Raw genomic sequence first — 27251 nt, 5'->3', positions numbered from 1 at the left:
TTTGATGGTTCCGGCAGTTCTGTGTGTGTATAGACACAACTAATAAACGGAGTTATAGGCATCGTTGGTAAGTATTGCGGATTTATGCAAGAACAGAATAGAGAGATACGAGACAGAAATCAATCATGATAAATGTTTATTCGACGGCAACCTTTACCAGGCTCTGAACAATGAGGAAATCGTACGATTTCTTAGATATGCAGCAGGCTTTATTGTTATTGTGAATACTAACCCTTCTTTGACACAAGCGAGTGCAATGGGACATACGTTAGATAACACGCAGGAAAACCTTAACCTTTAGTGAAGACTTTCCCTACTGCGCAGCAGGAAGCAAAGGTATCTGGAAAAGCTGCTGAGATTAGCAGCATTGCTAGACTTCAAGATGCTTGAATATTTCTTTCTGCTTATGCGAAGCGTGTATTGCGCACCTTCCCTACGTTTTATATATATCCTTTCTGGATCAAATTATCTTGTTTCTTTCTAGTAGCGCCTGCCCCATTGCCTCTCTTCCGCCATTGTGACGAGCAGACGCTTGTTGAATCCTGGATGTATGAACCAGCTAGCCGAATAAGAGGTTGCCTTAACTTGTGGTAAGGAATGCGCGAGTATAGCCACACAACCTGCAAAAGCTTCACTGAGAAAGCACAGTTTTCGGTAGCATTTACATGGGACATGAATCAACAAACGTTTGCAACTTGTGGTAATAAAATGATCAAAGAAAACGCTAAATGTACGGACAAGCAAGTCAACTGCATTTAGTCAAAGCAAAGTCCTTCCAGAAAACTAAAACCGAAATGCCCAGAATTTGAACAAGACAAAGTTGCATCAGTAGAGCAGAATAATTTCACGTTATCAAAATTAATTATCTGCTGCAGACTGTCAGAAACTTTATGCTGAGTATAATTAGAGCATACAGGAGATATAGGTCTGTAACGGGAAAGTCTATTTGTTCTCAATTACTCAATTCCTTTTTAGCCACGCCACAAAACTGGTCCTTGAATATTTTCTACTGTGCATTGATAGCCGCCACGCTGTGACTTATTAATGGTAATTATTATTATTATTATTATTATTATTATTATTATTATTATTATTTGCTGTGAGAACTAAGATACACACAGAGAGAGGGAAATAGGGAAGGAGCAGGCTGGCAACTGCCCCCGAGAAGAGCGCAAACCTGCCTTCTCTTAGGAAGGGGGCAATAAAAAAGGTAGTTGTAAATAAGGAAAATGGAAGTAAAAAAGAAACAGCAATACGACAGGCCACAAGGAAATACGTAACGCATATGCATATAAAGCAAGTAGGAACAGAATGTCCACGCCGGAACAGAAAATCACTGAGAGAAAAAGACCCAGAACTGAATTTATCGACCTCTCCTGGATGATAATGAAAAGCTCTGAGTACTTACTTCCCTGTTGTAAAATGCTGGTCAGTGCCACATGCAAATCTGTCATTGCCTTCATAATCCTACTGTGACTCTCATCAATCCTAATCTCTTCCCCTATATTGGGAAACAATTTCTATTAGGGAGGAGGAGGAAAACCATTTATTAAAGAAGAAGGAAAGGACAAGCAGGTGTCTGCCTGCTTGTGCGGGAGGTGCCCTTAGTCAGAGCTCCTGTGGCTCTTGCTGTCTCCCGGCCCCGCCGGTTACGAGGGTGAACTGAGCGGCATCTTAGACTGACATGTTCATATGCTGGAGAAACAACTGTCACTGTCTAGGATACACAAACGAAAGTAAAAAGGGCTCAGAGCGTTTGATGCCAACTTACTCATAGAAGTTCACAGGTTTGTTTTTAGTAGCCGCGTCCATGACTCGTGATGTCATCCTTCCGGAAATGGTTCTTACTTTGTTCAAGATCTGGAATTGAAAAAATATGTCTTGAAACAGTATTTAGAATAAAAGCAACATTGCAGTGCCTTTCTTAGAATAATCTTTTTTCTCTGTGCGATATTGTAGGTTGTTCTTCAACTGAGGCCCACAATATGGACAATTTCTCTTGGCGAGAACAGCGCATAAGACGGTGAATATCTTTGAGCATGCTGTCCTCAAACACGCCCTGAATCAGTACATAATATTATAAACTGGCTGTTAGAACCTAGAGTATAATAAAACTTATGCGTATGAATATATTTGTCAAAATTCTCCTTCTCAACAACCCATAATAGCCAGAGCAAATGGGTCTACATGTATATAAGGCAATATGAGGTTTTCTTTAGGTTGTTATGAGATATGCGCACAACAAAGTGAATGAAGTGTCTAAGGATACAGCGGACGTGCACGCGAATATTTATTAGATACCTCGTTCAGTAAGGGTGCGAGTTGGAACGGGTTCATCATTTAGAGCGCGGAAAGACGGTGGCAAGCGCATGTACCCTCCCTTCTGCTTGTCGCCGTCTTTTCGCGTTTTAAACGGTTAATCTATGTAAAGATACGGTGGATCCATCAAGAGAAACCTCATCTGTGAAACCGCACCCCCAAGAGGGTTCACACTACCTTCAGATTTCTTAGAGTACCAACGTGAAGAATTTTAGTGCTCATCCACTCTACTTGCTTCGTTCAGTGCGTGTGTATTAAGATCGCTATGCAAGCATGAATGCAAGCTTCAGCAGCCAACTGGCCAACCTCACCGCTTTTAATAGCTAGAAATACGTACAGAAAGTCTATGCTGACAATAGGCTATGCAGGGCGTCATGCACGAACATTTCAAGTTGTCTCACTTGTTCTAGGTGGCGTTCTGCACTTGTTAGAAAGCATCTACGTGAAGTAGCTCACTTCGATGGCAATTCGTGAGAGCGCAGGATCTCTAGCTCTCTTCACTAACGAAAGAGGCGTCTATAAGTGGCGGTAAGTGGTAACCAATAATTTAAATGTGTTGCACACATGCATCATGCCAGAAAAAAGAACATTTTCTTGCTGGTTTGTATCTAAATGTCTTCGCCCAACACTCAATGACTTGCCGCAGGCGTCATTTGTTGGTTTAGAACAGAAAGACTGGACGATGAAAAAGTTTGACACAAGAGGAGAGAGGCCGATGCAAGATATCCACCTGCCGTGGGGTGACAGATGTGACATAAAGCAAGTTCTTTTTATTCTTTATTCAGTGAGTGCCCCGCTTTGCCAGAAAGGCTTTACAGCAGGGGGGGTTACAGACTTAAATAAAACACTTCTTCATCTATACAGCACACTTGCGTCTCTTGCAGCCGGTTCCAATCTCTGATGGTCATCGCAAAGAAGGAATTGTCAAACATAGTTGTCCTTGCACGGTACTCTTTCACTTTGTGTCGGTGATCATTTCTACTGGATATGTAATTGGGCTGATAAAAGTAGTTATTATAAGCAATTCCAGTGTTACCATGAAAAATACAAAAGAAAAACTTCAACCGCAGTTTTTTTCTGTGTAATGAAAGCAATTCCCAACCCAATTCCGTTTTCATAGCGCTACAGCTGTCTGTGCGCTTCTACCGCCCTAAAACAAACCGCGCAGCTCTATTCCGAATTTTTCAAGTTTATCTATAGACCTGGCCTGCATCGGGTCCCATACAGGGCATGCGTACTCTAAAATCGGCCTAATACAGGTGAGGTAGGCTGTGTTCTTTAAATTCTGGGGTGCCCATCTTAGATTCCGTTGGATAAAGTTAAGAGCCCTTGCTGCTTTACCAACAACATAATCAATATTAGCATTCCATGAGCAATCATGCGATAAAACAACACCAAGATATTTGCATATCGGTTCAGTAGTAATCACATACATATTCAGGTTGTAAGATGTTTCAATTTGTTTCTTTTTTTTGGAAACACGCATGTGCACACACTTTTTGGATTCAACGTCATTTGCCACTTCTGGCACCACCTTGTAATACGATCCAAATCGTCCTGCAAAGAAACGCCGTCACTTGCGACCCTAATCTGCCGATATAAAACACGATCGTCGGCAAATAAACGCATGCGCGATGAAATACCCACAGAAATATCATTAACAAAAATGAGGAATAAGAGCGGCCCAAGGACGGAGCCTTGTGGCACGCCTGACGATACACCAACTTAGGATGAACACCTCCCAAATGAAATGTACACTCACATATTGTGAACGCTGTTTACGGAAATTGGAAACGAAGCCTTAGGTGACTTGGGGCGACGCCCACTTCCGGTTTCCTGCATTGAGTCTTTCCCCTATTGTTGATAAAATTTTCACGAAATATCTTTCTTCTTTTATTAAGCTCATTCTTGATACCTTTTGCACATCAAGATAGAAAGGAAAAATTTCTCTGGGTACTCCAAACACGCCGAAATCAACAAAATGTGTGGCAGGTAGCTCAAAAGTTCGCATCCATGGGTAATGTAGGAATTCAATAAGCACTTGCACGGTGTTCGCGATTGACGTTGCGGCAAAATTTTCACTTTCTACGCTGGCTACACGGCTTTGATACCAATTTCTCAGTTTTGCTTTGCTTTGCTTTCGTTTTCTTAATTTTGGATTTTTTAGCACGGACGATCTTGGTCTGTGGTGGGTAAAGCCTTTTCTCTTGCATTTATCTCACTATGACAGCAAGCATGCAGTGCACCCTGTTGAGACTGGCCTGTGGGTGAATAATTTGTGGTGCGCCGCCTAAGCCACGACGAAAGACGAGACGTTTTAAAGACGCCGGGCCACCCGCAAGCATTGAAAAATGCCTAGGAGGCCGCAGCGCCGAAAAGACGTTAGCGTTTCTGCGCGTATTCTCGCCTACTATCCCGAGGCCCGCATCACTCACTAATGTCTGCGTAGGTTCCAAAGTGCTAGCTCCCTTCAGCGAGCATGTTCAGCGTGTGCATTCGTTCATACTCCTCCTTTTCCGCAAGGAAGGTGCCGGTGGTGTCTGTGTGTGAGCGCCAGTGCCTTTCCCTTTGCTGGGCTAGTGAGAGACAATTCATTGTACTTGCTTCCGTACACCGAGTGGCAACCGCGAGCGTGGAGAGCGTTCAGCTTGACTGTGTGTTGTTCTCCATGAGGGAGCTTCTAGAGCTTACCGCTCAATAACCATGCAATGAAAGGTTCGTCATTGTTACTCGTTGTGTAGATCGTCTTTTGCTCTGCATGAACCCCTCCGTGCTGGTCAAGCTCCCGACCGCCAATCTCACGCTATACCTCCGCGATCCTGGGTGAACCGTCCTTAACAAGTTCTGGCAACTATGGGATCCGACATCAACTGGTAGTCTGCTGAGATGCAACACTGCACCGGGATGGCCTACGCCAAGCCGGATTCTTGACTGCGAACTTTGGTCAACGCGAGGCTATTCTCCACGGAGTTCTACCACGCTTTTGCCAGTGCAGGTAACAAAGCAGGGAGAAGCTGTCCTTGACGCCTACAGTGCGTTAGCGTAAAGACATACAGTACTGTAGTTGAAAAAGCAGCACTCAACTCAGCCATGAATTTGAAGCAGTTGCGCAGACCGGAGTTGCAGGAGTGGCGAAAGAGTTGTGCCTGGATGTGTCTGACACACCGCGCACGGAGATCGCAAGCGCATCCTCGCTACAACTCAATAGGCAGTAGATGCAGAAATGACGGTTTCGACTGGCGAGCGTGAGTCACAGGCGCAGCACGATGATGCGGCTGAGGTCGAAACGACGTACGCTGTTGAACCCAGTGTCATCGCTGTGATTGCAGTAGTTAGAGTGTGTACCAATTAACATGATCCATCAGAGGTACCGCATTGCGAGAACTTTATAACCTCTGCGAAAGAGCGAGGTGTAGGCAATTCACACCGCGAGATGGAGCCTTGAGGCTCCATCTTGATGATGGATCCTGGATGATGAAGATTGGATTGGGGAGTATCGTAATTGTCAGTGCTTTTTTTTTTCTATGAACGCGCCGATCTGCAGTAGCTCAGGCGCGCTACAATGCTGCACGCACAGCAGGAACGCGCACGCACGGGATTCGCGTATTTTGGTGGTTCCGCGTTCTAATAACCCACGTATCTTAACGTCAAACATGCCGAAAGCACTGAGAAACATCAGACGTATTTAAATAAAAAAAAAACTACCGAATGTGTCTTTCGTACCTGTAAACAAATTTGAATGGACAAATCGGAAGTGTCTTAAGCCACAGCTTATACTGAGACATAAGTGTGAGGAAGTATTTGTCTAATGCTTTACCATGTGAGCGATTGCGCTCTATACTTACCGTTTTCAACTTTGCTGCGGTGAGTGCCGGGGTGAAGATGGCTCGCGCTTTCTTCCACTCCTCACCTGACAAGTTAAAGATGGACTTCTTCCAAACATCACTTCCCACGGTCTGTGCTAACTGCATGGAACAGAAGTCGCCATCAAAGTAAAAATTTAAGATTTTCGTCCTTTTCCTTTTGGAACCACCAACGTCTTCTATCAGGCTTTTCGCTAATGTTCTCTACTTATCAGGTCTTTTTTATTCATTTTGCTGGTCTCGGTTCTCAGCTAGACTCCCTCACCAACCTCAATGATACTGCTCCCTCTTGGGCACGCGCTCTAACTCTCCGCAGCGCCTGGTGGGACGCATGTCTGCAGGATGGGTGCGGGGAATTTAAAGACATTGTATTCACTTTTAACGAAGTCACCAAGCATATCAAATGGGCAGGCGGGCTTTTCCGCCTCCGCACAGAAAGCTCTGCTTGTCTCAGGCAATCACGCTCAAAATGTTGCAGACTATCTCAGTCATATCTCAGTTTAGCTTTCCTCAGCATTAGTGGCCCGGATGCCTTCGAGTCTACCTGCCCGGACTGCGGGTCAGTTAGCAGCTTAGAACACATGCTCTGGCGGTGCCCCTCGTTATGAGGACCTAATCAAGTCACCGAGGAGGAGTGGAGCTCTGCCAACAAGAGTTCCTAGTTTCTCCCACAGCTCCAGGCTGTCCAGAGAGCCCATCATGCGGCGGTGAGGCTAGGCCTCCCCGTCTACACGTGGGAGCGGCCCGCAGTGCTGCTCTAAGTGCGGTGCTTCTCAGGACTCCATCAACGTTCTTTGTCTGTCTGTCTGTTGCTCCACCAAACATTTAAAATATGGCTGCGACAGATAGCAGAATTCTAACGCTTCAGCGAAATTACACGATGCCGCGGCCATTAATTTTACGAGAAAATAAAGCGCTTAACTAAATAAATAACCTAATAACACTAATTAATTTGTGAAATAATTACCTTACGGCATGTATTTCAATCTGTGAATTATAGCCGGTGAGTTCGCAAGGTGTATCCACTTGGAGCAAGTTCTCAGGACGACACCAGCTTCTAGATAATAATCGAGGTACCTTTGTGCTTCAATGCATAAAACAAGGTTTTTATGAAGAAGTGGAACAACTGTGCATTATTATCACAAGTTTGTCTGTGCATATCTCGAAGCTTGTGCAATCCTCAGAATTCGTTCCACATCGTTATGCCCTGCAAACGCACTAGTTACAATTCGTAGATTGAAATATTTTCTCTTAGTTAAATAAATAAATATTATTTAGTATAATGATGTGAATTATTCAGATAAGTATTTTTATTTCTCGTAGAAGCAATGGCCGCCTCATCAATGTTTAAGGTTGTGCTATCGGCCACAGGCAATTTCTTTTAAATTTCTTGCAGATAAAAATAATCTAGTAAGTTCGTAATGATATCAGTGTCTACACGCAAAGGCTCTTATCTGGGCCCATCCTTTTAACGCGAAAGCGTTAAAAGGAAGTGGCAGATGGTTTATGGTACTACTCTGCTAAAACTCCCTTCTAAAACGCAGACATATCAATAACGAAGTGACATTTCTGTACGCACTTCGTTTTTGAACATAATGTGCCACTTCACTATTTCGTATTGAAATAACATGTATGAAGACCGGAACACGTAATTTTTTTTAAATCCTTTCAAGTACCCATCTCATGATTTTTCCGTGCTGTCACGGCTACGCTTTTCAGCGTACAAGAAACAAACGCGGTACCCCACTGTTCTTCCTGCTTGATTGGTTTACCAAAATGCATCGGACTGCCAGGTCAACAAGTTCGTAAAAGCATGCAAACTGCCAACAGACAGTCAATTCAAGGAAGGCGAAGGGAACATTAACTGTTTCCTTTAGTTGAAATGTAACAGTACCAAGGAGATGGAAAATGAAATTCAAGGAAAATACCGATTGCCAGGGGTAGGCGTGGCTTCCACATTTGCCGCATTACATGTCCGGTCACCACACACGCGGTGCTTGATAAACATATAAAGTGCTTAAAACGGCTGTGAAGGAAAGCAGTTATATTTATTTTTATTAAACATAATATGCTGGATTCTGTAACAGAACTCATGAGTGCACACAACATTCCTACGTTAGCTGTACGCAGAAAAATAAGCCGACTAAAATTCTTGCGAAATATTTTGTCTGGGAAGCTTGATATACCTGTGTCCTCATATCTAAAGTCTATTGAAAGAACAACATGCCACACTCACAAACACTCTCTACAACAAATATTTGTCAAAAACGAAGTATTCAAACAGTTTTTTTCCCGAGAACAGTTTTGGACTGGAACTGTCTCTGAAGTTGTGCGCGAGAATGTTAACCCATTAGTGTCCAGCGTACTTTTAATAGTACAGCATGCTTGTCATTTGCAAATAATTATAGAAGAAACATACAGTGTTCCTTAATATGCCATTATGCTGAGAAGGGTCCTGCCAAGGCGGTGACATTGTAGTTTTTTGTCAGCTGTACAATTTTTCGACCTATTCTTCGTCAAACATCGAGAATTGCTGAACATTGTAGGTGCTGTTATACATGCACCACTTTTTTTTTCAAGCATAGCAAATGCTTCTCGAAGCTGAAGCTTGTGTGCAAGTTTTAGAAAAGAATGGTTTATATGATGAACGCATGAAATCCCATACACAATGCATATTTATAACGTCGCAAGAAAATGAACGCAGGCGTACTTTGTAAAGTACGCTCGGCCTTTTTGTATGCGAGAGGGGTGTGCTTGTTCGCGAAGCACACACGATGGTTTCTTTATCTGTATTTCGTCAATAATGTTTTTTTTTTGCAGGCTACGAAAACTTCAGAGATGCTTGCAGGTAAAAATATATTAAGGATTCCATCAACATTCCTAATATTCCTCTCGGTTCCTTTCTTGCAGCCGACAAAGATAATCCTGCTCTTATCTTCTTAGTCAATAAAATTGTAAGCAGTGTTACAGTAAATTTTGAGAAATCATGATACTATTTAGATAATTTACAAAGACAGATAAGTTATGTGTGATTTTATTACAAATTTTAATATAGGTTGGAGGAAATAGAAAACAAAAAGGTAACGTGTATTCCTCTGCCGATCAGGATGAGTTATGCAAAAAAAAGTAGGGCAACACACATTGAGGAAGCACACGTGGACCCCAACTCTTGAAAGTTCAGAAAATTCTACTGAAAATGTCACCTAGCAAATCACTGAACAAGAATGTAATGCAAGAGACGACTGTCACTGGAGTAGATGCCACGAGTCTTCTGAATGTTTCAACTACCAGCGAACCAAATCCTGAATGATTTAGTCTTGAATGCCTGAATTCATCGTGAAATATCGCGTCTAGATGTGCATCAATAATGTATTTTCATCGCACGTGCTTCTGCAAGCAAAACCCAAGCTCTCCCCGTTACTTGATGAGGTGAAGTTACAGACTTAAATAGTAAAAACCCCTCCCAGCAAAGAATATGTCTTGCTAAAGTGCTAATTTTGCCAGCAGAGTGTTATGGAAGCTTGCTTAAAGTTTGGCTTGACTCTTCTCTGCAAGTCTTTAAGATAAAGTAAGCTCCAAAATATAGAATATACATTTGATGGACTGCATCAGGTTTTACTCCCCCAAAGGCCCAACGTACTTTATGAAGCACGCCATCGTAGTGTAATAAAGCACAACTCATGAAACTTTGACAATGCAGTAACATTGTGAGAAGACCATCTCGTACTGAAAATCTACAAAAGTTAACTGGTAGTTCTTCCTTATGGCTTAATGGTTTAACCTTGCTGAAACCCTTGAACCGCATTTGTCTTCCTAAATGTTGTGTTAACAAGAATTGTTGTAATATTTGTCCCAAGAGTATTGTTGCAAATGATTTCATCTGTTCTTATTTCTCATTATATTGTGACTCCACTTGTGCTATACTGGCCTGCAGTATTGATAAAGAACTAAATATACGACTGTTCATTGGCCAATTGCCCATTCATAAGTTAATGTACTACGTGACGCCTGCAGTTGGGACGAGGGACAGGGCAGAGCTGTAGTCCTCGATAGGAGGCCTCCGAAAAAGCAGACAGGACATGCGGGAAATGTGGTAAATTTTGAGTTTAGTCTGGTGAAAGCTGTAGCTGTCAAATCTCCATAAGTTTTTATAAGTTTCCCGAATTCCAGCTCGTTCTATGACAATCAGGTGAGTATTGGGTTTTCATGGTGCAAGGGCCAGTTCTTGGAAAATGGCGCCAAATACATGGTACAATGCGTGTATAGTGGTACACGAAGTCAGGGATTTAACATCACCGTAACGCAGACGAAAATCACTCACTGTATAAGTGTGTAAAATGCCTGTGTGCATGAAATAAGACAATAGCAAGTAAGGAGCTCTATGGACATAAAATATATGTTGCGAAGTGATCGTAAAATAAAAATTTAACACTATGCCAGTAGCACTAATGCCACACCCGAGCCCTGGCGCAGAAAAGTCGACAACCACGTGCTCTGAATACTACTATCGCAACAGCAACCTCTGAACAGAAGCTGCGCTACGGATCGCTTGGTTATAGAGCATGCAGTACACGAACGTAACTTCAAAAAAACAACTAAAACTGATTTATTGTCAAAGACTAGGTGATTGAGTAGAAACATTGCTGAATGAAGTGTATTTGCGGATGGTGGAGTAAGCAAAGTACTTTTTCCTATGAGCTTCCTATGGCGACATTCCAGTCACAAGCGGAGCTCAGTCACGTCAAGGACATTTACCACAGATTGGCGGATCATCACCAACCAACAGGTACGAGCGCGTGCCATATTCGTGGCCGTTTCTCCATGGACCCATGGTAGCTTCATTTTGTCGTATTTTCGTTATGGATGGCAAATTTTCTGACTGTTGCTGAATGGCATGCAGCTCATTGGAGATTTCAGTAAGCACATTATAATACGCTTCCCATAAGCACTGCCAATAAATCTTAAGCTTTTTCTGTAAGATAGGTTTCAAATGTATGATAGGGACAAATATAGAGAAGTGAGTGTTTCTTTAGCTTCTGTCTTATTTCGCTATTGTAATTAAGATGCTTATCCCGTTTTCCCCAGATCAAAACTAAGGGGGATGACACGTGGATCCTTCTTTAGGAGCGCTCGTATTTGTGTGCGCTCTGACTCCATAGCTTTTTTTCTTCGTTGCCACAGACAGCTGCCCGCGGGTATAGCCGGTGCTTGCGCGTGGTGGGTGTGGTGCTGGCTGGGTGGAACACCATTGCTCGAGAGGACGTGAGCGTCTGCAGCAGAATTGATGTAGCGCCATTGCTGTTGCCACTGCCGCATGTTCAACATCTGACATCATAGCTGTGTGTGGCGCTGGCTAACACTGTAAGCGTTGTGCTTGTACACATATGCAAATACCTAAGAAAACTGACGAAAATATGGCCACCGTGGTAGCTTAATCGTAAGGCGCAGCACACGTAAAGAGGAATATGATGGTAACAGAAAACAGAACGACCGCGCGTACTGAAGCAGGCGTTCCACGGCAAAGCTCAGATCGTCTCCATTTTAGCTGTAAGCCTGAGTGATGCATGAGATAATTATCTCTTCTTTCATTGAATATGGTCTTCAACGTCAGTGCCCACCTTCCTGAATGCGTCAATGTTACAGTACACACGCACGTTCAAACCTATAGTGTCCGTCGGCCCGTTGCGGACCCATTACGATATGACACCATGCTTCGTCAGGGGAGAGCGTCTTCTTTGAACAACACAATGCATAATTTAGTGCAACTACTTACTTGATTGGCATCGTGGAAGCTTGCTCGACCACGTTCTCGCTATACTTACCGTTCTGTCTGCAAAGTTCTGGAATTTCGCGGTCAGAACCTCCCGCAAGATGTCGGGATCTCCAACCACTAGAGTAGGCACCGTGCCTTGGTAGGAACTGCAGGAAATCCCTTCCTTTCCTTATTCGTGCACGGTATAGTTTGCTAATGATGAATAACATAAGCTTTGGTTACTTGATGAGAAATAGGCTGTACGCAGACCAGCCCGACGGCATTTTCTCGTAATTTGTCAAGTGGTTCATCCGACTTCACCAACTCCTCTCACAACCTGCTCCGACTATTTTTCGGTATCCGCAGGTATTTGCGAGACTGAAGTGCTACTTTCCTGCCCGACAAGTTGGTTCGCATCGACGTTGTAAGGTTCATATAAAACTTTCTATATCGCTTGTTGGTGAATCATTCGTAATACAAATGTTTGTGGCACAATACTGTTGAGCTTCCACGAGATTTGCAAACAAAAACCTGCAAAGGAAACATGTAGAATAGCTAGAGAGGTAGACAGTGTCCAGGAAAATTATCACCGTATGGCATAATCGCTTAAAGAATCACAGACGGTATCCTGCCGTGTCGATATTTTATAAACATCTAGGGCGTTTGCAAGGTTTATTGGTAAATTTTTTTTATTGTTTTGATTGAAATATTTAATGCACGTATCATCTTTACCAAATCTTGGACTCAATTCAGAAATCTTTTTGCTTGTAAGCGATCTTTGACAGTGGTCGGTCGCTTTTGCTAGTAATATATCCAGTACCATCGTTGGCTGCTATTCTCTTTTACGAACAATTCTAACACAAGAACTTTTTGTGGATACGGAAACTGGGGGTGTTATGCAAGATGCCCTTCGTCTCATACACTTCTGAGTTTGCCCGACGACAGTCAGCGTACGAGGCAGGCAAGGCATGAAAGCAGCAGACAATAAGGTGTCCCGATAAGCCGCATGTAACAGCACCAACGCACCATGCGCCTCATTTCAAACACAGAAGACTGGACAATGTTACGCTGCAGCCACGCTTATTTTTATCGACGCGATATCGCAATATCCTGGCTATCACGCTACCGGAGACTAAATGTCATGCTCGAAATAATTTGCTTGATTGTCTTGTTGGCCCTTTCGTACCAGCCATTCGCTGCAGGATGATATCAACACCTATCGACACTAACACGTATGGCACAAGCCGCTAGCGATGTCTTTCTGATGGGTGTTACGGCCGTACGTCTCTCTTATTTCGGGAATTGTCTCTGTCTACCGCTACCAGAAGGTACAGCGCAAAGTGTAGTAAATCGCAAATTATTTAAAGGGCATTCACTGGTCGTCACACACATTTTAAAGTGCTTTTAAACTACCATAAAATGCCTAATAAACGTATATTAGAAAACACATATTCTGTAACATTCTTGCACAGCTAATGCACTGCCTGGAGCAATAATAAATTGAGAGGCACCAACAGTTTGGCTACGCGACTCCTTGTTTTTCGGCCGTCCATAAGATAATGCCCAAATGATGACAAATAGAAATAACCGTTATTTTTTATGAGTTAGAACGATTTCTATGGGTTCCAGGGTGGCATAAGACGCATCCAGACACAGTGGCGACCAGGAAGGGACTGTCTGACCCTTCTTTATTCCTGGGAGCTCCCCTCGCGAGCGCGAGCTCGGCGCTGATCTTTGATGTTTTCTTCGCGCCATTGCGAGAGACACGCACGGACCAAGCATCGTCTGCTATCGCTCGTGACATTTGTGGGTTTTAAGACAAGTCGTCCCGACTAGATATAACGCTAAATATACCACACAACATTCGCGAGAGAAAAAGAGAAATTTGGCAAAACATAAGCAAACTTAAACAACAATCATAATCTAAACTATTCAAAGTATGGTCGTTCCACTTTCACTCATGAAAAGCAAATACAGTCACTGTCACTATTCTGCACCACACTGTAGTGCATCCGCACTGCGTCAGACACATCTGCAGCTTAGTATGACGCACGAGGTTGTTCCATGTCGGCAATAGGGCTCAGGTAGCGATTCAATTTCTCCACAGGCACAATGTCCGTTCCCACGCTATCCGCGAGTTCGATGTCGTTGTTCACGGGAGAGAGTCTGTTCACTATCTTGTGAGGGCCGTTGTAAGGTGTGGTTGATTTAACACCGGAAGCTGTAGCTTCAAAAAACACTAGTAGTCCTGATTGGGACACGAAGTCCTTCCGGCGCTTGTTGAAGTAGCACTTCTTTTTTTCTTGCGTCAGTCCGATTTAAAAAGCCGCAAGCACTCTAGGGTTTTTCACTCTTTCGCGCAATACCACGCCATAACTAGACTCTTCTTCCAGTTCTTCAAGTTCTCCGCGGCTGTAAACAACGTCTAGTGGAAGCACTGGATCTCTGCCATACAGCAAAAAGAATGGAGTTTGGGGAACCGTGTCCTGATGCCCGGTGGCGCAGCGAAGTACAGCATATGGTAGTACACCGCCCCACTTTTTTCCTTTGGCCATAGTCATAGAAATAATTTGCTTGATTGTCTTGTTGACCCTTTCGTACAAGCCATTCGCTGCACGATGATATGCGTAATTGGCAGCATGCATGATGCCGCGATGCTTGAGGTAAGCTTCAGCAGATCGTGCCTTCGGTTGAGTGCCGCCATCTGTAATAATCGTGGCTGGGCATCCGTGCTTCAAGATGATTCTGCGCTCACTGAACTTTTGAACTGTCGTGGCTTCTATATTACTCAAGGGTGTGGCTTCAACGAACTTTCTGGACAAGTCAATGGCAATGTGATATATTTATATCCTTTAGAGCTCTTGAATGGTCCACGATGTCCATTCCAAATGTATGGAAAGTGCTGTGCACTTCTATTGGTTGTAGTAATCCAAAGGCACCGATGTCCACATCTTCATCCTCTCACAAAGGTCACAGTGACTCACATACCGTTTGACATTCGTATAGAGGTTTCGAGAGTAGAACTTGGACATTTGCGCTTCAAATGTTCTTCTGGTGCCATGTGGCCAATGTACCTTCTATCATCCATTTCTTGAAGTGGCTCTGCTTGTCGCTGAAAAGGAAGGCAGAAGAGAAATCGAGTGCTGACCGGACCTTGATCTCTCCTGTACAACACCTCATTGTGCATCCAACATTTAATTTGGGCCTGTTCCTATTGCTTCTTTGTGCCAAACGCGCCATTCAGTAGATCCAGAACTTTAGCGCAGAGTGCGTCCAGACGCTGTTTGTTACTCATGTTGCCGCAGTATCATAGGGATGGAGAGGATACTGGAAAGATTTGGCCTTTTTCTGGAACAATGGGAAGCGTCCTTGAGAGATGATACAGTGCGCTCTGCAGGATTGCTTATTTGTAAGCGATGCGAAAGTCTAACTCCTGTAAGATGAGCGACCAACGGAGAAGACGTTGGTTACCATCCTTGTAGCGCCAAATTCAGCAAAGGGTATGGTGGTAACTGACAACTTGGAATCTGCGACTTATCAAGTGTTGTCGCAACTGTTCCAATGCCCATTTCACTGCAAGGGCCTCTAGCTCCGTCGTAGAGTAACTGAGCTCCGCGCGTTTAAGTGCCTTGTGCTGGTATAATACAGGGCGATATCTTCGCTCTTCATCCTCTTGCAGCAACAGACCTCCTAAGGCCATACGAGATGCATCTGTTTGTAGCTGAACATCAAATTTGGCTTTTGCATGAATAGTTTGAGGGCAGACGGCTGACAGAATTCGCGTTTTGATGTCTCAAAGGCCACATGCTTATCCTCTTCCCAGGAAAAAGCAGAATTCTTCTTTAGAAGGGATCGTAGAGGTGCAGCGCTAACGCTGTAGCTAGGGATAAACTTCCTTAAGTATAACATATGCCCCCTGAGTGACTGGAATTCCTGCGCGATTCGAGGAAGCCGGAACATGTGAACTGCGGCCAGTTTCGATGGGTCAGGACACCATCTTTTGTGACAATATGTCCAAGGTAATTAACAGCAGTGCAAAAGAAGAAACTCTTCTGTGGTTTAGACTTAAAACCTGCTTTCTGGAACCTTGAAAAGATGTCCATCAGGTGCGAAACGTGGTCTTCATACGTCCGACTGAAGACTACGCAATGATCCATGTAGACGAGGGCACTGTCATACTTAATTCCGTCAATGACGGTATTCACAGCTCCTTGACCCCTGAAAGGAGCACCTTTAAGGCCAAACGGCATGCGTAGGATTTCCTAAAGACCCGAAGGTGTAACCAAAGCCGTCATCTGTATGTCTTCTGTATGCATGGCCATCTGATAAAAAATCAGTGCCATTCCACTCTATGAAGGTTGATGACCAGCGAAGCTGTGTAGGCAGGTGGGTCCCTTAATGGCGAACTGTCCATTGCCGAGCGTCAAATGCCGTATGACATAAATGGAAGGTGATGGGCGACTAGTCGCTCCTCCACTATGCGAAACCTCTGAAGATGATGAGGCACCCGGGGGTATACATACCCATGTATTGTTGCAAAATAAGGCACGACACCATTTACTAACGAATCCCGGCACGTAGAACCGCCACGCACGTAACCGCACTCCGAGGGCACATACTGCTTTACCGTAGCCAAGGGGAACGTGCATTGGTCAACGTCCTTCAGTGCAGTAATGGTTATGAGATCACATGAAAACCGCAAGCAGTCACACACAACACAGGCTACACGAAATTGGTTTGCCACAAACTCCATGTGAAACCTGGTCGCTGCTGCGGTGAAATGTTCAAAGTTTGTGGAATCGGGGCCACATGAACGGTTCACATTTCTTCCCGCTTCGCGGTCCTGGCGGGCAGCACGCTTACGGGACTGCCAGCACGGGAGAGCGGAAGGAAAAAAGGAGACGCGCAACCGCTTGGAACACCGACACACAGAAGGTGGTGCCAACGTAGACATAGCCAACGCAGGTCAATGTGTAGTATTCGTCCTTACGAGCTTAATATCTGATGCGGGTTGTATTTGCACCTAAGTTATTAAACTTATCTTTGCAAGTGGACGGCGTGCTTAAAGTCTGCTTCACCTCTGCCGCGGGTCGGCCCGGAATTGCACTATCTTGGCGATCAGCCCACGTACAGGGAGAAATTCTTTATTTACACGGCTCGATAGACGCACATAATCTTTTTCAGAACCTAGCCATATAGAGCTTCGCTGTAAAGCCAGACACCAAGTCCATGAAAGAAAAGTACTTGCTCCCGGTGAGCGCCTGCAGGGCACCTTATATCCTTGGAAAGGGTCAAACAATATATTCAGTCACTACGCTGAGCCGTCGATAAATGACACACATGCCCGTTATCCCGTCTTTCTTCGCTCCCAGCGGTGAAGCCCAAGAGCTCCGAGAAGACCGGGCTACGTTGGCATCGATGAGGTCTTTGATAAAACTCTTGACGAGCTCGCGCAGCACAGGGGACAACCTGTGACGTCGTTGGGAGACAGGTTTTGCATCCCCAGTTGGAATGCAGCATTTCTAAACTTTGCAGGAGCTTATATTCGAAAAATAAGGAGCCACAAGACTCCTCCTTTTTCGGTCGCCCATAAGGTAAAAGTAAGGCAAAAGTAAATAAAGGCAAAAGTAAATAAAGATAAGGCAAAAGGCATAAGGCATAAGGCATAAGGCAAAAGTAAATAAAGATAAGCCAGTAAAACTGCAGGATCTTCAGGGAGGAATTTTATGTTTTCATAGCATTAGATGATTCATCGGAAGGTGTCGCCAGTGCTCGGGAAGATTCTGAACTCTGCCAAACTCAGGCCTTCCTGAAAAGCACCCATTGTCTCTAATTTTCGCCTCACTTTTTATGGCACTCTAGTAAGTTGATCTTATGACAGTAGATCCGTGTGTAAAAGTCCTTTACGCCTTAATAAGGGGCCACCAAGAATCAAGGGCTGAATTTTCAAAGGTTTGAGTTCGTAAGCGCTGTTACCTCTTCATTGGCCGTTGTTAGGATCGGCCTGTAGCTATTTCAGCCCGCTGCACGAGTTCCAATCCAACCGGACGGGACGCACTTCAGAGAACTGCGGATAACCGGCAGCCACGTGGCGCGGGGTCAACTCAGGGGAGTTCTCGAGGGGAGGTAATTGGTGGAACCTCCCCATGAGCTTTTCGAGACACCAGACGATGTGCTACTCGGCCGCGTCACCCGGGACGGCTCAGAGTTCTACGAAGCCCCTCTGACGTCGGCTCCGGACCATTACACCTGTGTGTGTGTGCGGCACGTGTATGTAAGCCCTCATCCGCCTCCAAGTCGATAGCCCTCATCCTTCTCCAAAAGGGCGGGTCATCTTCAATGACGTCGAACTATGACGTCGAACGGAGAGCTTATAAGCAGCGATTGTCGGCTGCTAGTGGGTGCTCGTTGTCGTGCTTGTCAATGTACTAGTGAGCTGTGTGCTCGTTGTCATGCTCGAAATGTACTAGTGAGCTCTGTGCTCGTTGTCATGCTCCAAATGTACTCGTGAGCTGTGTGCTCGTAAGCTGCTTGCTGCATGCTCGTCTTGCCCGCCCCATTTGGGAGTCACGCTAGACTGTCGATGTATCTCATGTTCAACTGTAAATAACATGGAAGTAAATGCTGCTCGCCTAGCCCTGTCGTCCCAAGGTCCTCCCTACAACTTCGACCGCTTCCAATCCCTACACCGTCTTCGCTAATAATACGTTCCACACCACGATTATCCTGCCTCTTCTATTACGAACAGTTTTAACGTAAGAACTTATGTGTGAATACCCCAGAACAGGAAGGGAGGGGGGGCAGATGCCTTTTAAATATAGTTCCTTCCCACGGGAACCTAATCGAAAAAAGCTCCTGTAAGCTATTTCGCACAGTGTCGAAAATGTTAAAAACGAAAACAAAAAGTACAACGTTTACTTACCCGTACACACGACCATATCGATTATAGGAACGGCGGATTACTTCGTTGACTGGCTGCAAGGAAGAAGTAATACAAGGTGATGGTCCCACGTTCATGTGGATGCCGCCAAACAATTTGCAAGGTAACGTTGTCGATTTATTCATAATACCACAACATAACATTCGCACTAGCCATGAAAACCATGAAAACAGACGGAAGTTTTCGGGTGGTCTTGTTCCCTATATTGCATATGTACATTAGTTAATGTGATAGGAACCTGCAATATTTTGTTCTTTCAGTATGACCAACTGGACTTTATTTCCCCACTTGTGTGGGGGCACAGGCTCGTTTGCCATCCCTGCTCGCTTTACGACGTTTTAAACATTACTGCAGTGATTGTCATGAACTTTCTCGTAATTAGTACTTGGATAAACTATGATTAACATGAATAATAGGGCAATTAGAGCACCTTGCAATGAAAGGCAGATTTGCGATTCACAAGCGAGCAAGTGGCGTCTTGGACGCTTGTGTTTTCTGAAATTATTTTTATTGAAGCCAACTGTGTCAAAGTAAGTAACGGGGAAAGCCGCGTACAAAATTTTCCATTGACTTCATCGATCGCTTTATTTCATTTTCAATTATTTTGATTTCATTCCGATAAAATTTTTATTAAGGAAAAATACAATTCGGTTATGTTTTGGAAGCTGCCCTGCGTCTCTTGTTTAAAACCCAGCGCATAATTTTCACATTATTTGCCAGGGTGTTCGTGATATTTGTACAAACACGTACCTTTCGTTTTACAGCTGAACACGTTATGGTAGCTCAGAGATAAAGGTTCCAGAGCAGGTTAATGTTGTCTAAGCTGTTATTTGGGCAACATAAACAATTTTAAGTGGTCTTTGTTTATAGGATACGGTTTTCTTTTTATTAGATGACCATGCGTCACTCCACAAAATGGTGCCCTGGAAAAGGACGCTGCCTGTGACATATCCTACCTTGGTGTAGATGTCGTAGACGAAGCGGAGGTACTGCCAGAAAGTCAGATGTGCTACGCCTCGGCCATTCCAAAATGTGAACGTCCGTCGCATCCACCTGAGAACGAGGCGAAAAATAAGAAAGTGATGTTTGCGTATGTGAGCTGAATGACGCGTGAAATATTATTTCGCCATCCACACTTTCACATGGTACGCCAGAAACGCTTCGTGGTAACTTGCGCTAAAGCATTGCAATGACACGACAGGGGCCACGGCACGAAACCACCATTCAGTGAGCAATGACTTGTGTGCGCATTTCGTGTGCCGGCCATTATGCTTACAACCAAATTTGTCAATGCAGCTACATTGATGCGCCAGTAACTATGAGTGGAAAGGAAAGGACACTATCGGAGAACATTTCAACATCTACTCGCGACCAGCGGATTGCGCGTTGCGTGGTTGACGCAAGGAAATGTGCAAATTTTTTTCTAAAATATTTTTTATACATTGCATATGCAATTATTCACTTTAGAAGTTTGTCTATGCAGGGAACTCCCGAGAAAACGCAGAACTGTTCTTACATTTGCAGAATATTACTTGTTAGCAGCGAATGGAACAACTTGTTATGAAAGCATGTGCATATTTGTAGCCTAGAGTGGCGGAACGTGTATTAATGTGCAAGTCACGCTGCCATTGTTTCTACTGCGTAATATCAAGCGTCTATGTTATGATGCATTCTTAAGTCGCCTACAAATGAAATGCATACAATCTTGGCAAAATTTGCCCCCTTCGGCAGCTATCTTGTCCGACAACAATAATCGCCATCTCTCTTGCCCGCATTTTCTTTCTTTAACGCCGCGAGCCCGGTACTTCCAAGTCACGAACGGCATGCGCGTTATCAGAGTGATATATTATTTTCGACAGGAAACTAGCTAGCGCCGCATTCTCATGAAAGGAAACGCAAGCAAGGCATGATGATTATCGTTGGGGGAGAAATATACGCCCCAAAGGCTGAAGTGTTTTAAGAGTGTAGCGCATGTAGGAAAGAGGCCGTGATAAAAGTCAATTTGCAAGTTTGCGCCATGTGACACCAAGTTCCACGTCGCAAACACCGTAACTGCCAAGCGATACGACGTTTTCTCCCACAGACAAGAATTCATGCCAACGACTTGTTCCATACAGCCATCAGCACCTAAGAACAGACATTTAATTCAATGCCCTTTCAGACTACCATATATGTGACATACTGCACATGCTTGATGCTCGATTACCCAGATAATAGCTTTACAAAGCGTGCATATTGGGGCAAAACCTTGCCGGAAATGCAGGCACACATTTATCAGAATTTCACGCATGCTGCGCTGCATGATGAGAAATAGCACTAATTTCCCGCACTGATCCCTCCGAACTCCAGCATGAACAATGTGCTGCGTGCCACTGTTAGGGGGCTACGCCTGCTACAATATGCTTCGATGCACTTACGTAACTAACTTGAAAAAAGGGGCGCATGATGTCGCTGTCAAATTATATAAGATATCGTAGATTGTAGCAGCAGTTGTTGCAGTAGCGAGGGCAAAGGGGCCCACCAGAAGCACAACTGCCTGCACCATTGTGAACGCTCTCTTCGTGCTCTTCACCGTGGCAGGCAGCATCAGCACCTAAAACCATTGTTACGACGTTCTTCGACATATTTCTTTTGAGTCACAATCGAGCTACTCCTTATCACGGCAGCGTTTTAAGAGGACTGTTTGCCCAGTTTCGTTAAGTGCTGCGTCGCGCCAATCTGTCGACCCCCGTAATCTTATACCACAGTCCGACGAGCTTCAGTGCAAATGTAACCTTTACCCAACGAATTACTTCCCGAAAATGTACCAAATGTCTGAGTTCTTTTATGCAGTCATGATTATTTATGTAACGTTCTGTTTCTGAAAACACATAACTTGATTGGTTTATGTCTACAATTTCCATAAAAAGTAAAAAAAACAACTAGAAGCTGTGTTGACGGCATTTTCCCGTAACTTGTCTTTGGCAGTGGGAGCAACGCAACGTCGGGCTGAACGAGTGTGACTCGACATTGGAGATGTCGATACGACCTCCCATGACGAGAACAGATCGGGATTGGGGGTCAAAGGGTTGAACATTTCCGTCACTTGCATTAGTTCACCCTATAACAGAAGCTGTCGTTTTTTTCTTCCTGCTGACCCATTGTTATATTCAGAATGGACGGCAGCCAACTCACTGACGTAATGCTGCCGGACGCGTCCTTTGGCGCCAGTTACGTTGGGTGATGCAACACAATAAAGAGCACGCCAGTTCTGATTTATTTTGAGGCCGGGACTTGCGAACCAGCGATTCATCGGTGGCTGCACTATTCGGGCTGTATGGCCTTGAGTCGCAATTCCGATGACCTTGTTGTCGCGAAGAGTTACACACAGCTGCTCGGGCGAACCTTCAGCATCTCTCGAGGTCTTGACCCGCAGATTGGGCTTACCCAATGTACAAGTTCTACCTAATGTCCCCTGAAACATGGGCAAACTAAAGTCATTGCAAGTAAACCCCTTTCTTTTAGGCAGAAGGATCCCTCATCAAAACGAGTTTCGCCGCTGGCACATCGTACGGCATGGTCGCATTTATGTTTTCAGTAAGCAACGCACCAGAGACCTTGTCACTGTTTTTTTTAACCTCCCACTGCCAAAAGGCTAGAAAAATTCTGTATCGGTCAAACTGAGTCACTGCTAACTATAAACTCGTTTTCGCAAGCATAAAAATTATAAATAAGGCCCTACTGCGTTACGTCAAGTTTTGTATTGTTGAAAGTTGCGCACGGAGGACTTCCCTTTAGGCCCATAAGTGAGTTCGAACATCACGCTTTCCGCAAGGGACCTTCGCCGGAAAAGAGATACCCGTTTGCTTTGTGTCACCACGCTTGAACATCTTTTCTGTCGATGTCCCCTAGTCCAAAGGGCTTTGAAGCACCCGTGCGTCCGCGGCGATGTCTGCAGCCAATGCTCGCTCTCTTTTAACGACTTTCATAGATAATCCAGCGGATTTAGAAAGCAATTCGCGTACTTTGAGAATCATTTGCGACGGTTCCTGCACAAGTTATTTGTGCTGTCAAGGTACGTTTCAGTGACACCATTTGCTGCGATGACTTGTGTGGCCACCCTTTGTTGACGCTGGCATATTACATGCAGTAACAATATTGATGCCTCATTTGGCATTGCCTACCCAAAACACCTTTAATACTCACCTTGCTTTGCGAACCCTGCCGAACTATCATGACCGTAGTTGCTCATGCATTAAAAAATCAATTATGTGCCCAACAGTGGAACCCACGTCCCTCAGCATAACAGCCCAATGCTCTAACAAACATTAGGCCACAATCGCGCGTGCACTTCTACTGTGCCAAGAACTAGCTCTTTGAGAGTATCACCGCGTGCGTCACATTGTGATGCACAGTGACACTGTAGCACATTAGCGCGCCCCAATTTCCATTGCTTCAAAGACGAAGAAATGGGCACTTTTATAACCTCTAATTACCTGCTTCACAAAAGCTTCTGTTTTCCGGAGTGAGAAATGTTCGTATAATTTGCATATTTTTTGTCTGATTTGATACTTGTGTAACGGCGCATCGTCATTCTTGCGCTTTATGTCTATATTTTCTTTGTGCTTTGAGACGCAACCCATGTACAAAAGCTAGAATCATTTTGGTTTATGGGTCTTATTATCCCAGAGCAATATAAATACAGCTAGGGTCACCCTATAGTACCAGTTCCAAAGTATTTACCACCTTACTTCCCTAACATGGAGCTAGGTCCCACTTTCTGGTGGTCTTTGTCCGTCACTACAATCGTGATAACCATCGTAGTCAGGTATCAAACAACATTACTTCCTCAACGGGATATTAATCGCTTGTATTTCGTTTTCTTTCAAAGCCAAGCTTTCTTTTCCTCTTTCTTGGGCGTTCCCGCGTCTCCTACTGCTAATGCTGCTACTGCTAGCATAGGCCAGCATCGACATGACGTCATTATGCCCTCGTTCTCACACAGTCGTGGAGATACATTCGTTGTCAATCTAGCGTCAATTACCTTTACACTCATGCCATCGTCTTCACGTCGTCGTCGTAGTACCGTTGTCATGCCTGGTGCGTAATGGCCCCACCCTTGGGCAATTGGCTAGCAGCGGGCATAGTGCAAACATCAGATATAATGCGTATTGCGACGGCCTTTAGTGGCAAGAGATGCACGTAACGTGCCGGCGTGAGAACTAACACCAACACGCCGTCATTGTCATGCCGTCACGGTTATTATGTCGCCTTTGTGCCATGGACACCATTCCTTAGTGTCTGTAGCATCGTCATATTTCTACCGTCTTCAGCCATCGACGTCACTGCGTCGTAACCGGTTCATCGCCATGCCATTGTTGTCTGCTTCGTCTTCATAGATTCACCGTCATGCGGTCGTCGTCGTTCCATGATCTGCATAAAGTTGTTGTCGTTCCAACATCGTCCTACCGTAGTCCACATATGATGCAATTCTTTTAGCATCGACATCTCATTGTTGTCATACCATTTCCATCATCCCATCGTCACGCTTTCGTCGTCATGCCGTCGACATCAGGCAAGTATCGATATCACGTTGTCGTTACGCTGCCGTCGTCATGCTACTGTCAGCATTATAGCGTCGTCATGCCGCTGTGGTCGTTCCATCTGCTTTTATTTACTGTCGTCATGTGATCGGCATCACTTCACTGTCACTGGCTTTAAAAAGCAGCGTGTGACAGCCCGAACAAATTCATAAAATACGCCATTTGAGCATTCGAGGCTTTGTTTGTTGCGGAAAAAGGAGGCCGCTGTGTATACCAGTCGAAATGAGGGAGGTTAAGATCGCGTCTTAGAACAATATTGCTTCCCTTATGCTCTGGAAAACACTTCACTCTAGCTTGATACTGGTCTACAAAAGAAAGCACACTGTCAGATTACTCCTTTAAAAAGTGTCAGCTGGCACCAGACCACCTCACATGAACTACGGGTTATCTGGATTTCACCGGAAGCAATGTGATGGTCAACGAGAACACACGACCCCTCCGTGCGCATCTGCGGAATCATTTTCAGCCTATGACTACAGATTGACAGCCAATGAGTACAGATAGTTTAACCTTGCGAATAATAATGTCAAGGTCACCTGTTTTGTTGCTAATGCTTCGGCAATTAACAATAAGAGACAGTTTCGTGTGATGCATAATTTCTTCTGCACTACTTTACTAGTGCAATCGTCATACATATATGCTACAAGACATCATGGCAAATATGAAATCAGTTGTCATTGTAACCCATGGCTAAATTGCTCAAAAGCTTCTTTTTTTCGTCTAACGTTTCCTGAGCAATCTTCTGACATAGTGATGCCCTCAGTTTTTCTGCAATCCTCAGGAAAGCCTGCCTTTCTTAAATGGTGCAAAATTTACCCCTACATGTGTACTTTTTCTACAAGGCTTAAGTTTACCAATCCGATGATCTCTTTCGAGTGATTTAGGGCAGATGCCAAGTAGTTTAGCACAAAGGTTCAACACCAGCTTCTTAAACACAGACCATGGTTCGTGAGCGTCGGAATCTGTTATAGCGTAAGTTCATATCAAATTTAATATTCCAATTCATAACTTCGATGCACACCCAACGAGTAGAATCGGCTTCCCGCATCACTAGTCACCACTTGAATGTGACGACGCATGCTTGAAATTATTAGGTAACATTATATGATAAGGTACCCATTTTTGTAACACAACGTACTCTTTCGCGCGCGCGTATGCTTGTGTGTGTGTGTATGTGAGTCTGTTTTACATAGCCAAATGCTTTATAGGTATTAGGCTTACCTATGCACATTTTTGTTGTTGTTTTTCGTTATGACTGTGATTTTTTCCAGCATAACTCTCATTCACGTGTAGCGACGTTTCGTTTCACGTAGCACACATGTTCAATTGAATGCAACGCCTCATACTCAGATCATGGTATTGGAACGTAACACATAACCAATTTATAGAGGCTTTTATCAGTGTTCAAGTGGCCAGGCAGGCAAACGGCAAAAGCACAGTGAGCTGGGCTCGTGCAGCTCCAACAATAGATGTTGTTGAAGGTATGAAAGCCATTGTCTTATTTAAAGTGATGTTCAGCTTCTCAAATACGCAAAGTTCATAGACACGTTTATGCTGGCCGTAAAAAAAGCACAAAGCATGGAGTCAATTGCTTTTGCAACAACGCCACAAAGGATCAAAACCACCTGTTCAATTCCCTAACGATATCAGCTTGCGGGAAGTGCTTCTAGCGTAGTCAAGGGTTGTATTGCTTTTCCATTCCATGTTTCACTGTCTTCGTCTATCATCACTGGCTCAAACGTCCAGCACCGTTAGCACTCATATCGCCAGCTTGGCGCAAAGGGTAGCAAGAAATGAATAGAAAACTAAATGTACGGTAACAAAATGCGCCGCGACATGACACGTTAGGATAACAAAGATGACAACGAAACTGTACGTACCAAAAAAGAAACGCCGAGAAGAGTGCGAGAAGTGCAACGAATGTGGACAACATGGTATAGGCCTCAAAAACCTTTGAACACTGAAAACGTTCTCGTTGGAAACAGCAAGGTGCTTTCGTGCTCGCACGGATGTTCAAAGGATCAGACTTCGCTTAAGCTTCAATATTTTGCAGTTCACGAGTGCTCTCCGTCCAAGCCACAGCTAAGCATGGGGGCGGCGATGGCAACATACGAAGGAAACGACAAAGGGCGGCGTTCGTATCGCCGTGGCAGCTGATTGAATGTTGCGCTTCTCTCTCCACAGAGCGCCACCGAGATTGCTGCGCAATCCGCCCTTCGCAGGGCGTCAGGAGGGCAACGCTGCTGGGGAAGTGATAGAGGAGCAAATAAGTAAAGAGAGATACAGCAACTGGGCTTCTATGTCTACTTCAATCTTAGCACAAAGCGCATCAGTGTCACTCAGAACCCCGAGGAAGACACAAAAGGAGGAGGAGAAACAAATATCGCGATATTTGTAGTTTAGTGTATAATCATTCATATACATATAGGACTGATCTCACTCCTATTGTGAATGAAAACGGCTTTGTATACAGAAGGGAGCCCACTTGTTATAGGCGCATTTTATGTAATGCACGTAAGTTACTTCCCAAAGAGCATGAGCCTGGAATTTAAAAAAATTCAGAGAATTTGTCGATAACTCCAGCTAGGAGCATTGATAGATGAAGCGATATAGGTCCCTATAGTAAAGATATTTTCAATTATTCAGGCGGTATCCACAATTGCGTTATATAATGAAGCGTCAAAACATCATTCAAGCAACAGCGGATAGCTTAGCTCGTTCTGGGTTTTTCTAAAGATCTTGTCTGCAGTCTAGCCTTGTTGACCCATTACCTAAATATTCACGAATGGCCCATA

General features: G+C 44.4%; 1 protein-coding gene and 1 pseudogene across 1 annotated transcript in view; one reads left to right on the top strand and one right to left on the bottom strand.

Annotated features, from left to right (window-relative positions):
• The window catches only part of LOC126545180 (cytochrome P450 3A41-like), a 48978-nt gene extending 22384 nt beyond the window's left edge, over window positions 1-26594 (bottom strand). The window contains exons 1-6 of the mRNA XM_072287208.1: window positions 26337-26594; window positions 19831-19927; window positions 18857-18909; window positions 12005-12101; window positions 6165-6284; window positions 1772-1860 (exon numbers count right to left, since the gene is read on the bottom strand). Coding sequence (XP_072143309.1) covers window positions 1772-1860; window positions 6165-6284; window positions 12005-12101; window positions 18857-18909; window positions 19831-19927; window positions 26337-26389 — 509 coding nt within the window. The 5' untranslated portion in view covers window positions 26390-26594. The remainder of the gene's footprint in view (window positions 1-1771; window positions 1861-6164; window positions 6285-12004; window positions 12102-18856; window positions 18910-19830; window positions 19928-26336) is intronic.
• LOC126521008 (U2 spliceosomal RNA) lies at window positions 16887-17066 on the top strand (annotated as a pseudogene).
• Window positions 26595-27251: the final 657 nt, after the last annotated feature.

The sequence above is a fragment of the Dermacentor andersoni genome, chromosome 3, assembly GCF_023375885.2.
Source record: "Dermacentor andersoni chromosome 3, qqDerAnde1_hic_scaffold, whole genome shotgun sequence".
Taxonomy (NCBI): domain Eukaryota; kingdom Metazoa; phylum Arthropoda; class Arachnida; order Ixodida; family Ixodidae; genus Dermacentor; species Dermacentor andersoni.
Note: the sequence above shows the minus strand (reverse complement) of the source record. Positions and strands in the feature narration are given on the sequence as shown.